This window comes from Melopsittacus undulatus, chromosome 2, assembly GCF_012275295.1.
Source record: "Melopsittacus undulatus isolate bMelUnd1 chromosome 2, bMelUnd1.mat.Z, whole genome shotgun sequence".
Lineage (NCBI taxonomy): Eukaryota > Metazoa > Chordata > Aves > Psittaciformes > Psittaculidae > Melopsittacus > Melopsittacus undulatus.
This window is the reverse complement of record NC_047528.1, coordinates 66,048,739-66,063,983: the sequence shown is the minus strand read 5'-3', so window position 1 is coordinate 66,063,983 and position 15,245 is coordinate 66,048,739. Positions and strand designations below refer to the sequence as shown.

The 15,245-nt window shown below is 42.7% G+C and overlaps 1 protein-coding gene across 1 annotated transcript in view; it reads right to left on the bottom strand.

The window, feature by feature from the left end:
* Positions 1-1,445: 1,445 nt before the first annotated feature.
* The window catches only part of CNGA3 (cyclic nucleotide gated channel subunit alpha 3), a 32,861-nt gene continuing 19,061 nt past the window's right edge, over positions 1,446-15,245 (bottom strand). Inside the window, exons 6-8 of the mRNA XM_005151389.3 lie at positions 9,793-9,900; positions 8,815-8,921; positions 1,446-5,832 (exon numbers count right to left, since the gene is read on the bottom strand). Coding sequence (XP_005151446.2) covers positions 4,427-5,832; positions 8,815-8,921; positions 9,793-9,900 — 1,621 coding nt within the window. The 3' untranslated portion in view covers positions 1,446-4,426. The remainder of the gene's footprint in view (positions 5,833-8,814; positions 8,922-9,792; positions 9,901-15,245) is intronic.

The window sequence follows — 15,245 nt, the reverse complement described above, 5'->3', positions numbered from 1 at the left end:
AGAGCCGTGTCTGGTTGTAAACATTTGGCAGGAATAAAACTATAAAGTGAATGCCTTAAGGTAAAAGAAATAAATCAGGGTTGTTCCTTCCCTGGGCTCTTTCTGCAGAATGAGCTGCAGTTAAGCTAACCCCAACCCTTGCCTGTATGTAAGGGAGTCTGTACAAAGGCATGTGATGTTTTGCTGTCACCACCATTTCTGTTGTCCAGCTCATTGAATTTTCCAGAGCTGAGCTTTCTACTGTAAAATCTGTTAAAAGTAAAATAATAGTAGGGAAAAAGGATGGGGTGCTATGGAGAGCACTTTGAAGAGCAGCACAGCTTGAATCGTTTGCTGTTAGGGAGCAGGGTTTATAACTCAAGGCCCTTAGAGCATCACAGAATGCTTTGGGTTGGAAAGGACCTTAAAGATCATCTGGTTCTAACCCCACTGCCATGGGCAGGGACACCTTCCACTAGACCAGGTTGCTTGAAGCCCCATCCTACCTGGCCTTGAACACTGCCAGGGATGGGGCAGCCACAGCTTCTGTGGGCAACCTGTGCCAGTGTCTCATCACCCTCACAGTGAAGAATTTCTTCCCTGGAAAAGCTTGCTCCAAGCAGCACCTGGAGCAGTGGTGCTGCTTCACCAGCTTTGCCCTTCTTTTGCACCTGCAGTAGATGTTCAAACACCTCTGGCCTTCCCCATCAGGTGTTTCACTCAGCACAGGCAGTTTGTACCAAGACTCCCACCCCATGGCCACCACTTTGGCACAGGTTGGCTCCTGTACCTGGGTGAAGTGGACACTGTGCCCATGAGACCCGTTTGCAAATTCAGGGCATGTGTTCAAATGCTCTCTAAGAGCTGTCTCCTTCCTGGCTTTCTCTTGTGATGGGTTGAAAGACCAGACAAGCCCATGCCAGGTACTGCCCAATGCTTTGGTCTAGGGGAAGGTGACCCTGCCCATGGCAGGGGTTGGAACCGGATGCTTTAAGGTCCTTCCAACCCAAACCATTCTCTGTTTTCTGGTAGGTGATATGTGTGTGTGCAAGTAGCAGAGTGCTGCCAACACATTTATTTCTGCTGGACAAGGTGCCATCCCTGCTCTGTCACCCTGCACGGGGAAAGGGAAGGCAGGAGCCAGGTGGTTCTGCCACCCATGAGGCCTGGTGCCGCTGTGGAAGCAGGGTGGTGGTCAAGAGTCTCGTGCCTGTGTTGTATCTGCAAACACAGTGATGGTGTCAAAACCGGGCATGGGACCAAAGCCGTGTTGTGCCAGCTGCCCCATGCTGCGGGGAGACCAGCGCCATTCCCACTTGGTTTTCTGTCACTTCAGATCTCTGTTCCAGCTAAAGCCTTCTGGGCAATGTAATACTGGCATGATGAAAGTCTGTCATGAAACACTAAAATCCAGAGGGATATGGGTAACAGAAACCACAGAGTTGCTTGAATGTAATTCAGAATATTTTAATGTACATGCTGCCACATTAAAGAAGCGGAAAAAGCATCTTACAGAGATGATAGATGTCCAAGGATGCAATTTCATCATGCCAGAAGCTATACGTTTCCAAGTGACTGAAGCCAATAACATCAAAATAGCTCTTTTTCTGGCATGTGAAAACCAGACAAGTACAGAAAAGGGAAGAGCAAACACATATTTAATGGATAGATTAAGCTGTTCTGATCCATCAGATGACAAAGCGTTTCTGTGTTTGTGGGGGTTTTTAACAGGTATAAATTTGGTGTAAGTAATACTTTAAACAGTTCTATCTCTATATTCCTAGCAGGCCGGAACAGCTGTAGGATGTTGGGTAGGTAGATATTTACAGAGAATGATGACTGATGTAGAACATGACAGTGAGTAGGAAACCCTACCAGACATGGCATTTGAGTAGCAAGACAGTGAACATCAGCCACGGGCGCATGTGGTACCTGCCTGTTACAAGGGGAGAGCTGCAAGTTCAGCAGCCTGTGACTATCTGTGCTTACAGTACCAACCCTGCCTTCCTCAGTGTGGGGTGAGGAAGGCACACAAACCCCTGCCAAAAGCACCTCTCTTACCTCTCCTACTTGTCTCAAGCCCCTGTGTTGTGGTTTAAGCCCAGCTGGCAACTCAGAACCATGCAGCCGTGATGAAAATAAGGACAAGATTCAGCTGAAGGACTCCCAGACTCCACTGGCCAGAGGTAGGTCTCAGCTACTTTCCAAAGCCCTTGTTGCAATCAGCAGAAACTTTGATAACAGAGGTTAAGCCCAGCCTGCAGTAGATCCCTAAGTCTAGTTGGCTTCTAGGCTGATGATAACAGTTTAGATATGGGCTGTGCATGGACATCTACTACCTGGTGGTCCCTTTGGCAGTGTCCAGTGTTCCTCAGTCATGTCAGATTTGTCTCTCACCAGGCCCAAAAGTATCAACAGGAGAGGGACAGCTGCCTGCCCAGAGACGAGTGCCTACTCTGAGCACCTGTACTCACCAGAGCAAGGTCTCTCTTCATTTCACTATCACCTGTGTAACCCACCCTTTTCTCTGGGGGTTTCTCACCAGTTTTCTAACAGACCACCTATTCCCATTTGCTGTTAGGGCTCCTAAGCCACTGATGACAACTAAAAGGCAGAGCACTGCCCATGGTAATCATAAAATCACAGAATGGTTTGGGTTGGACCTTAAAGCCCATCCAGTTTCAACCCCCTATCATGGGCAGGGACACTTTGCACTAGACCAGGTTGCTCCAAGCCTTGTCCAACCTGGCCTTGAACACTGGCAGTGATGGGGCAGCCACAGCTTCTGTGGGTGACCTGTGCCAGGGCCTCAGCACCCTCACAGTGAAAAATTAAGTAATACCTAATGGTGCTGGAGGATGCAGCCTCCGAGGCATAGATGCTGAACAGCCTCTGCTACTCCATACGTCTCTGAAGTCAGTGAGGTACCAGAGGATGAAAGTAACGCAGAGAAAGCTACACGGCAGAAAAATACCATACAGAAAAATGACAGCCAGTATCTTCCATGGAGAGAGTATTGAGAGAAATCCTCTCAGTGGGAGGGAGAGAAGCCTGGAAAGAAACTGGAAGTAGCAAGGTAGGAGAGGCTAAGAGGGATGTGTACGAGGTAAATCCTGAGGTTGCAATGGGATAGAGCGAGAAACCTCAGTCCTGTTCTGCCCTGCATGTCGCAGCAGGCTGAGTGGACTGGACCTATGTATTCACCTCAGATCCAGACTGTTGGCTGCTCTGCAGTGAGCACAAAAGCAACCAGCACAACTAGGCTCCTGTCAGCAAATGTGCCCTTCGTTCTCCCTAATGGAAGCATGGCAGTTCAGAGTATAGCTGGCAGTAAGTAGTGAAGGGAGCTGGAATAGGCATCCTTAAATGAAATAAAGAGGAAGAAAACCTAGACCTAGAGGCAAAAATGATTTTGGAACAGTGCGTTTGTTCTCCCTGTTCACAGAAACACTCCGGGGGAGGAAACTGGCTGGAGGCCAGAGAGAGACAGCCTGTCCTGCCAGCCCATGCAGGTTCTCAGCAGCCTCCCTCTGGGACCAACCCCTAGCTGAGACGGAATTCACTCAAGACCCTCCATACAGGAGCTGCACACACGTGGGCCCTCTGTTCTCTGCCCAGGTTTAGTGAAGCCATATTGTTACAGATGCCTCCCACCAGTGAGCTTTTGAGGACTCCCTTCCATGTGAGTTTTACCAGTGGAGAGGGGGCTGTGCTGAAAAAGGTGGAGGGGGAATCTTCCACTCTCTCCCCTTAGTAAAGCAGTTGCAGAGCAGCAAAGGCTGTCACAGACCATGCCAGAAAGGACATGAATGAGCACTGCTTACTCTGTCAGCATGGCCCTTTGTGCGGAGTCCAGCTCATTAGAAAGAACCAGACTAAAGCATCTGGGTGCACGGGTGTTTCATACACATGCACAGGCCAGGTACATGCTGCTGCTTAGCTGTAGTCCAACCACTTCTGCAGATGCTTTAGTGTGAGAGGCCAACGATTTTGAGCAGCCCAGGTGAGCATCCATGCATTTGATCAGCTATTAAGATAGCAAGGTACAGCTATTTATGTACCCTTTAAATATTTTTGAAGCCTGTAACAAAACCCAATCCCTTCTTGCTTTAAGTACAACGCCTGCTTAACACAACAGAGATGGGAAGAGACAATGCATCAAGACCTACACACACCACACACAGTAAACATTCTGAGCATGACTTCTAAGAAACCCACTCCCAGTACAAAAAAGTACCCAAATACCAGACCCAGTGTCCCCCTAAGAAGATGGCAGTGTTCTATTTACAAGAAAATACTGCTTTGGTTAAAAATGCTGAAACCCACTCTCTTGAGTTCATATAAAAATAATCAGGTCTGTGTATGCACACACATATTTACATACATTTATGGCTTTCACAGGCTCCAACTTTCTCCACTGAATAAATGAGGAAGTACAAATACTCCGTTACTGCTTTTTCTCCTCAGGTTTTTCATCCCCCACTTCTCCAACCGATAAGGTGCCACTACCGTATTTTTTCACTCGGGTTTCTACCCTGGCCAGTCTCTGCTTCACCTTTTGCTGAGATGAGGTGTATTCTGCTAAGAGCCTTGCAAACCTGGTCTGCAGTGTATCCAGAGCTGTTTCAAGTTTTTCTACTTTTTCTTCCAAGTCTTTTGGGTCAGCTCCTGCTTTTGCTGCTTCTTCATCTATTAAATTGTCTTTCATCAGGATCTGTCGCCCTTTCTCTTCCAGAGCCTTTTTGGCTTCTGGATATTCTGTGAGGGCTTCCATTAAATCGTCTTTAGACAAGCAGAACAAATCAGAATAACCAATACTCCTTATGTTGGCTGTCCTCCTGTTGCCAGATTTGCTACCTTTGATGTTTAGGATGCTGATTTCACCGAAGTAGCTGCCATCACTTAGGACTACAAACTGAGTTATGCCATCATCTGCCACCACAGCCAATTTTCCCTCTTTAATAATGTACATTTCTCTCCCAATATCTCCCTTTTTGCAAATGTAGTCCCCAGGACTGAAGACTGTAGGTTTCAATTTCAGCACCAGCTCAATGAGAAGTCCAGCTTCACAATCCTGGAATATACGCACTTTCTTCAGTGTATCCAAATGGACATTGATGGCGATTTCAGCCTTCAACTTGTCAGGCAGATTTTTGAGAACTTCCTTCTCATCCACTGTTTTCTTGTTGGTCCAGAGGTAATCGAACCACTTAATAACTCTGGCTTCCAAATCCTTCGTCACTTTTCGGAAATGCATGTACTGTTTAATGGAATCCACTTTGGCCTGGAACTCTGCTCTGGAGGCATTCATGTTGGAAATCATGGAGCCCACGTTACCGACAATGGTAGCAAAGATCAGGACACCCACCAGGAAGTCAATGACCACAAAGAGATACTCTTCATCTTTGACCGGGGGAGGTGTTTCTCCGATGGTTGTCAGCGTGAGTGTTGACCAGTACAGACTGTAAATGTACTTTCTAGACAGGCGCCCGTACTCTGGGATGGACACATTGGGGTAGACCCAAGAGTCAGTTCCAAATCCGATGAGCTTTGAAATTGCAAAGTATATACATGCATTCCAGTGGATGATGATAAGAATGTATAAGACAAGGTTTCCAATACGGAACATATTGGGATAATTTGTCCTGGTTTCAGTACGGTCAAAAAACTCAAAGAGCCGAGAAATCCTCAGCAAGCGGTTAAATCGCAGCTCAGGGTAGTTCAAACCAACCTTCAGGTATGCCACGTCTGTTGGCACAACAGACAGCACATCCAGTTTGAACTGCAAAGTTTTGGTATAGTGATCTCGCAATTTCTTTTCATCCTGAACTAGCAAGCCTTGTTCAAGGAAGCCTTCAAAGAATAAAAGTACACATTTTACTTGTTAGAACAAAAATGCCATCAACAGTACTGACTGACTTACATTGCAGACACCTGACAGGATCAACACCTGTACTGATCTGCACACAGATGCTGATACACTATGAATTCATTTAATGGAAAATATTTCACTGCAAATGCAGATATTTCAATGAAGTTTCAAAGCTGATACATAATGATGCAGAGCAATGACTCAATGATTACTATGCTCCCTGCAGGTTTCCACTCTGTTCTGGGACAGCTGTTATCTTTTTCTTTAAGGTATGTTTGCAGAAAGAAAGGGGAGATTTGAATGTGTCATTTTTTTTTTGTGAATCATTGGCATGAGTCATAACTAAAATTAAGCAAGTGCAAAGCAATTGTGTGTAAAATCAGAGTGGAATATTTTTAAATACATACCAAGAACAAGTAGGCATAATGGATTGTTGGAAACTTTTTTCCAAGCAATATAGATACCCTTGAGATAAAGAAATGCAGTTTCTGCCTCCCTGAGCCATACTTTTCCTCTTGTGTCCAATGTTACTAAGCAGAGGAAAACCAAACTGCATGTCTTCATGGCCTACACACCACAGCTGTGTTTCTGGAATGTGTGCCTATCTCTACAGTTGCCTCGTATATGTGTGTATCTGTCTTTCGCTGTCTGCAAACTAATGGTAACTACAAATGGAAGTAGTTCCTATGCCATGAATGTATTACCTCCCAGAAAGCTGCTGGAAAAGCTGCTCAAATATGTCTTTATTAACAGAATTATGCAACTAAACAGAAAAGTTGGCCAGGCAGATGAATTTTGGCTCACAATTAAATTTGAAAACACCTCCCTCATGAAGGGAAATAAAAGCCCTTAACTCTTTTTTGTCCCCTCACAGAACTAAAGTCCTATATTAAAACCTTTTGAAAGCACCAAAATGTGGAGTATGCTAAACTCGATCAGCTGCTGAGACATGAATCTTTTCTGCTTCACAGTGCACAGTCACCAAATAGGTGAAATGCAGCAAAACTAGCCCTGCAGCTAGACGGGACTGCACCACAGAGAAGCTGCAGGGATCATAGTAGTTGCAGGGTTACCTAGATCGCAGTTCAAAGCCAATCTCTGCCTTTAGGCAGCAGGGAGTAGCACTCTTTCCTAAAGGCTTCCATGACCTCTGTCCCTAGAGCAGATGGACGCTGCAGACTTACAGGAAAAGGCAGCAGGCACAGGGCCAGGTGGGGTTGTTCGGAGAGCTGACAAAGATTTCAGCACCTAAAAGAAGTGACTTCCTTATCTGAGTGCCTGAAACTGCAGCAGACACCTGCACTGAAGTGTTCAGGAGATCTCTGTGGCAATTCTGCAGTTCTAATCCAGGCCTGCAAAGCTGACCTCCTAACCACACTTTAATAGCCAATCATTGTCAGGACAGACTGTGGAAATGTGTGATTCGCATTGCCTGGATATGCCCAATTTCTGCTCAATTTTTCCCCATTGCAATAACAAATGTAACCGCAGAAGAGAAATCTAGTTGGCAGAGCTGATATTTCAGCTACACAAAGAAGATGAAACCCCTCCACCCCGCCACAAATACAGCAGTCCTGTGATTTAGGCTGCTGTCTGAAATAGACTTTCCTATTGAACAAGTACTTGCTAAGTTTAAGAATCTGGCTTGCCATGAGTTGTGCACTTCCTAGAGTGACAGCATTTTTAGCTTCTGTCTTATGTTTACAACTTGTCACAAACCATAATTAATGTCAAGCTGTCAGCGTGATTAAAAAAAGAAAAAAAAAGAAAGAAAGAAAAATGTAAAAACGGGAGATTTAAAGAACTCACATTTTTGTAAAGATCAGTGTGGTTCTGGACCTCTACAAGGGACTTTTTTGGGGCTGAGTCCATACCAGAAAGTAGAACAAGCCAGAAAACGTTTTCTGGCCCTGAAACCAGCTACCATGACAGCTTCAATTCACATGCAAGCTCTCACAGCTTCCTCCAACAGTAACACCATGAACAACACCCAACCTCTGCTGACCTTCCAGCTATGTCCAGACACTGCCCTGAGGGAGCGCTAGCTGTCATGGACCAAACTGCATGCACCAAAGTATATCAAGGGCTATTGTAGCAATTTAATGATATGGATCACTGTATGGCATTGTTTAGGCCTACGTTATGACCTTATTTAGTTTAAAACAGATATCCTTTTAGGGCTAAAATCTGTACCAACTGGGCTCTAATATGAAATCTTCTCAGCCTGTCTGGTCTACAGAAACAGGAACAGGAAGCTGAAGAGAACCACTTCACACATGACATGGCACAGACCTCACAGATCCTTTAGGTTCTCACTTTCTTCAGGAAGGCAGGACCTAAGCACAGGTGCCAGGGTTAATCCCATACCAAAACCTTCCTGGGTTAACCCTGTAACACCACGAGGCAGTGAAAGCCCCAGCCAGGACCTCACAGAGGCTGCAGGAAATACAGCTGGTGGCAGAAGGGCAGCACTCCTGGTTGCAGGCAGAAGACTGCAGACCAGCGCTGAGATGGGTGCCAAGTCTTGTGCTCAACTGACTCAATAATCACTTCTGAGCAAGATGCTGCATAACTTGGCTAGGAAAGCAGCACTTGCAGGGTAGAATTGGTTTCTGGCTCCATCTAATGAACACAAGCAATATATCACACAGAGAATGACTGTGACATGAAAAGTGCCTTATTTTCCCTTCCCCCAGGCAGCCTGTTACAGTGGCTGTTCAGTTAGTGTTTGGCATGCCTATCAAGCACTGACAGAACTGAATTTAGAGAAGTGAAGTGCAGGTATTGGGATGTCCAGCCTTAAAATAATCCAAGCTGGAGAGACACTTCGTCTTCCCAAAGCCTCCACTACTGAGTTCTGCTGCAGACAGAATATTACACTTGTCAGATCCTACAAGGAATTTCTGTTTCCAGCCTTTATATCCATGTTGTATCTGAAAACACTGTAAAACCCCAGGACTCACCTGTTCTGAATCTCACAAATGTGTCAAAAATATAAATTATATCAGAGCCATAATCCAAGAACAGCCATAATTTAATATGGTCCTCTTGTAGCTCATCAAAGCAGGCTCTAAAGAAACAAAGACACACATGCACACAAAAATTACACCAACTGCATAAGCAAAGTACTTGCAATGTGTTATTGCATATTACTGGCACTGAAAAATTACAGGCAGCATATCTCCATGCCCAGACACCTGCACACTAAAGCTATGTCTAAACAGACAGTACGATCTTCTAGAATTCAAAGGTGTTCAGGCCAGCAACAAAACTTGAACACATACATGCCACACAATTAAACATGCATCAGATTTCATTTCAGATTACAATTAAACATGCATCAGATTTCATGGGATACATATCTCCATTAAGATAATACCCAAATACAAGGTTTGTTTCTGAGTGGCAAGACATCTTCATCTCTCCTAGTCATCTGACACAGCCTAAGTTAACCATTTCCACAGGACTCCACTACTTTGACTCACACTGTTTTCCACATTTTACAATGGAAAATAAATATTCGAGTAAAATCTTCCTGCCCCTCAAGCATCTATAGGTGCCTGGTGTTCTTAGATGACCCAACACTGCCCAGACCTCTCCTGTCCTCTACTGGGTGACTAGAAGACCTATCTCTCTATCAGTGGCTGCTGAGCCCACAGTGACCAAAGTCCATCTCTGCATCTAGCCAGCAGGTGGCACACAGAGGCCACAGCCAGCACTCATGAGGATGCTCATTGCAGGTTACTACGCATTGATTGCGAGAAATTGCCACCCATTCCTAGTGGCATATATAGCGTATATTTCTAAGGGTATATGGCCTGTAACTCTTCTAGTTAAGGCACTCAAAAAATACCGCAGGAAGATAAGAGGATGATTTACATAGGAAACATAATGAGACACTACATTTGAAACCTAAAATTATTATTAACTTCAATCCATACCTGCACACCAGCATACACCAGTTATAGAACACGGGTGCTGCAATTATGGTCAGCCAGTTGTAGTAAATATTGCTTGAAGGATCTATCACAAAGATTTCTTTTTTCTTCCTGGAAAGTAAAACATGCAGGTTTACACTGGATATGTGATGAAGTGACCCTGCTGGACCTCCCTCTTCTGGAGGCTGCTCATCTCACAGTGAACTCGTAGCTGCCAAAACAAGAGAAGGTGTCCAGGCAGGCAGCTCCAGATGAGATTCTAAATATTAGCTTCATCCCATCTGACATGCTATATTTATTTGCTTGACCCAACTTTGGAAAAAGTAAGCATGAGTGGAAAGAAAACCACAGATATTCACACTGCCACAGCTGGAAAACAGAGGTTTTCTGCATATGACCCCCCACTGAAAAAGAGTAAAATGTTAAATGATTCTTATTACTATTCCAGCTAGAGGGCTATGGCTCATCGTTAGAAAAAAAGCCTTCCTTTGCAGATTAATTTTTATGTTTTTGGCAAATTCTGTTCTGGAAATGACTGCATGAGCACACACTTAAACAAGTGAAACACCTATGTACTGAAATACATGTTTATACAAGTAAGACTCCATGTGTGCATACATGCACAAAGTGTGTGATCAGAACTAAGACATGTTATTACATAAAAGAAAATTTCACATATTCACAGTCCTGGCTCTCTAGGCCTCACAACAATGAAGAGATGCTAAATGAAGCATACAGGCCTGGAATGTAAAGATTTAAAGAACAGCATGGCTAATGGCATATGCAGAGTATGCTCAGAAGTGGCCTTCCCCAGCACAAGAGAAGTTGATATGGAACAGACAGCAATTAGGCATGTTGTATGTAATCAAAGGAAATAGGTATTAGTGGATTGTGAGGTCCACAGCTGCAGAAGTTATTCCAACAGTAACATGTGATATCATGATCTGTGAACTCTATACTAGTGTGGGGACTGGGCAATGCTTCATATGTATTTGTGTGACTTTTCCTAATCCCCAAAAATGTAAATACATTAAAATGTAATGATAATTTCATATTTGTTTATATTTCTGGCATTAACCTTGCTGAATGTCCAGATGACAATGCTAGCCAAGGAAGCAGCTTTAATCTAAAAAGTATTTACTTTGTCATTTTCACAACAGATTTTGAGCCATTCCCTCTAGAAAACTGCTCACTGCCTCAAAACCGGTGACCATGAAATACGGTCTTCACATGAGAGTACAGTACCTTCCAGACATCAAATGTTTCTTTTCTTTGCCAAAATGTTCTAAAACCCTTTTGGCTCCTGCAAAGCTCAGGCTCTCGCTGTATAGTAATTGAAGCCGAAAGAGAATCCTTAAAGCAAAGGCTTTCTAAGCAAATGAAGCTTTGATTAAGAAAGTCAAGATCTTGAGACCAAGCAGATTCCATCTGGGAGCGATTCCCAACTGCATGTCCCCACGCTTACATAGCACATGCTACCATATACATACACATAAACTTGCAGTATAGTACCTTAACATACCCCTTAACTGTAACGTCCATTCAAATGCATATTTTTATGTTATCACTGATATTTTTAATGACTGGTAAGAACTAAATTGTACTATGTTTGGGTGAACTTTGGGGAAAAACAAAAGCAGGATCAATTTCTGTCCAAAGCATTCAAATAATCTTGTTTGGTCACTGAAAACAGAGCAGTTGCAAAAACACAGCATCTCCTAATCGGCAGAAGCAAACTTTAGTGATCACCAGTAATGAACTGCACAAATTAAGTAATTAAATATCCTAGTCAGTGTAATAACTAAACTTAATAGTAAATCTGTAATTCTCTACAGGTAAGTCTTTTCCTCTTTGTCCAAACCAGATTTTGGTTCATCTTTGAATTATTACGGATATTTTGGAAGAATTAGAAGTCTGTGCAGATCTGCAAAGCAGGCAGCTAACTTTAAATGCCCTCATAGTAAAAAGTGATCTTCAACAGCAAATCAAAGTGAGTAGAAGTAGATTAATTCCTTTTTACTGGCCTAGGAAGCTATTGATGACATGCCTAAACACAGGTCTTTGAGATGCAACAAGCTGGTTAGGCAGCTGCACCTTTCCAAAGGGAAAAAATCATTAAAAATTTGACAGGCTAACATTCTGTGGCCTACAGAACAAGAATTGTTACGGAAGTGTTGTGATGAAACGCCATACTGTGCCTTGTGCTGCAGGTGTATTACAAGCACACATTCATTCTTTATACTTACTCTTCTTTTTTTTTATCATCTTTTTTGTCATCTTTCTTTTCCTCTTTCTTTTCCTCTTTTTTCTCCTCTTTCTTTTCCTCTTTTTTCTCCTCCTTCTTTTCCTCTTTTTTGTCCTCTTTAACCTCCTTCTTTTCTTCCTTTTTGCTGTACAACATAATGTAAGGCTTAGCAATATTACTGATATTCTAGCAGCTAAGGGAGAGGGTGGATGCTGAGGTACAGGAAACTAGACAAGACTCCAGACAGAGCAGGACAGGGATCCAACTGGTAAAAGTGGTTTACTGGCTGAGGCCTCTCAAGCTGACACCACCACACTATCACATCAGGTAACCAGCTGGCTGATTCGGTACATTAGTTATCTGTGCTTTCTTGATCTCTTCACAGACATCAGTGTACCAGGCTGATTTTACTTACATGTTTCTAGTTTATTTCATTTGTTAGAACTCAGGCATTTAAAAAGATATCAAATGATAAAAGAACTTGAAATGGCTGACCAAACTGTCAGCATTCTTTGCAGATCCAAAACCCCACAGAGACTGTCTGAAGCTTTAATGGCAATTAAATGAAGCTGAATTTCCTCTCACATGTCTTTTAAACTAACATGGAGCATAGGCAGAAGAGAAAAGAACCTTTGGGTTGACTGATCTTCTATTTATACGTGCACCTCAAGTCAAAGAAACAGTTTTCGCTTACTAAGGCTGATTTCTACATGGCAGTGAGAACTGCAACTCAAGTATTTAGTTCTCTGCCATAGACATCCCTGAACTTTATGACTTCTTTTTTAAATCTGCCCCCTAAACTAATTCCTATTTAAAAAACATCAGGATTTCATTGCACATTACTATGCATGGTGCCTGATCTGAAGCCAAGTCACGGTTGCTGTTGTTAGCATTAACATAGCTCCTCAAGACTTCGAAAGTCTGGCATTCCTACTAGAAAGGAAGAAATATGAGTAAACATAATTTTCAAAGGGTAGGGCCACTGTACATTTGTGGATGTTGACATGCAGGGAAAAGTAGGCTGAGACAGAGAACTGATCTGGAAGTCTTAGTGGTGGTGAACTTTGGAGGGAATATTTTGACAATTCCAACTTCCTCCTCTGTTTTGTTTTTAAAAAGAGAAAACACTTTCTCACACAGCATCTAAGGCCAACACTTTTTTTCTCTGAGATCTACAAACTCATCTGTCAACTACAGGTATCTTTCATAAGTGAGCTTCTCCCATTTCTGTGGCCCACTATCCATCTCTTTATTGTGGTAACTCCACATTTACCATACTCCCACCTACTTATAGGCAGAAGTCACTCAGAGGAACAGGATGGCCATAATCAAAGACTGTGATCTGCAGTTCCCCAAATGTAGCACTTCTTTGGTCTTTAATGTAATGAAAAACTTCAAAAAAAACCTGCGCTTTTTTATCAGTGCTCTTGAATCCAGTAACTAATAAGGCACCTGTTTTGTGACTGTTCTCTTTAACAGCGGTACAGTAGCATCCATCCTGTGTTTCCCACACATTAAAAGGAGCATGCGACTTCAGACTTCAAACATGTCTTTGTCAGCCCCTATGAAAACCCTGTCATAGTCTTTGAATGAATCCAACATTTGCATTTCCCATCTGTCAAGTACTTTGCAAATCAGGTATGTTTCAGATTGTCAGGCAGGTAGACAGACAGGTGTTGTCTGCATTTAAATATAATGAAGCATTGGAAGGATGAAAGTTTTGCCCAAGGTACACGAGTCATTGTCAGAAACAGAGTAAAAAAGTAGTATTTCCATCCCCATCGGCTTTTTGGGCCCTGACTAGCAGGCTTGGCTCCAGGCTTCTTGCACTTTTTTATACCAGTCTAAATAAAATTCTGAACATTCTGTCACTGTTCACTGCACATTGATTTTCTTTTTGAATAGAAGTTATGCAAACCAAACCAAAAAGTTGCTTCAGGAGCAAGAAGACCTCTTGTTCAGGTATACGCACAACCATTTTTTGGATTTGCAGCATCATTTCAATGCACAGTTCGAACTAGCCTGTGATGGAACTATCTGTAGAGAAAACCAAGAGTTTCCTTTAAGTTTTTCTGACATAATCAGAAACTATCATGATTATTTTTAATTTTTGTTTTCATCTGGAAAGCAATAAAAAAAGAAAAAAACTATCATGACTGAGAACAGATCTGCTGCTGGATGCTACAGAGCAGATGAGTCCTCAGACAGCTGTGGTATAAGACATGCAACAAACATTGGTGTTGAGTGATGTTAAATTAGAGTTCTTCATTCAAGAGATTTCTCTTTGGTGTAACACAGTGAAATATCTTGTCAAATATATAAAATAAACTCCAAAGGATAGCAAGCTTCTGTCAGAGCTTCTGTTGCAATGCAAGCCTGGTTATGTTGCCTGTCAATCTCTTTACATCTACACCAACAACATCTGTTGAACTGAAACACACATTTTAAAAAGATGCTTAGTTTCCATTTAGACTGTACACATTGAGTGTTTTCTTGGTACCCCGATCAGTATCCACTTCTCATTTGACAACCTGAAATTTTTGGGGCACTTGATTTGCAAGAAGGGACTAGTATGTTAAAAGAGAAAATCCACTATTAGAAAACTAATACACGCATCTCATTTAAAAACTGAATAATTAATAAACCAATTGGCAATGCAGTAAAATCAGCCAGCTGAACTAGAGGAGGTAGGGACTAAATGCTTAATCAAATTCACTCCTTGAGAGGTAAGGGTAACTTCAGACAAAAAGAAGTTCACAGGGACACAAAGGATGCTTTTCATTCAAAGAAAACTAGGTCTTTCTTCATAATCAAACTATATTCTTAGGAAAGACTTAGGAAGAGATAAGGAATTTATACTACAAATGTTACTAGGCTGGAAAGGGAAAAAGAGAAGGAGCTAGTAGTCTAAAGGGGTTTGGAAGTTATCAGTACTTACTCTTCATTAGTGTTGTTGCTATAGTTGACATTAAACCTGGCCAAGGGCCAGCGGCTGCAGCAAGTTAAATAAAACACATTAAAGAGTGTAAAGACTATTGGTATTTCATACACGTGTTTCCTGACATGAGAGACTGACTTACTAGCTTCTCACATCTGCACTGATGAGATTAGAAAGGTCAACTTTGCCACGATAAGCCCCTTTGCATAAGTATTTCAAGGCACCAGTTTCTTTTTACCATGTGCTTGGCATACACATTTGTGACCACAAATG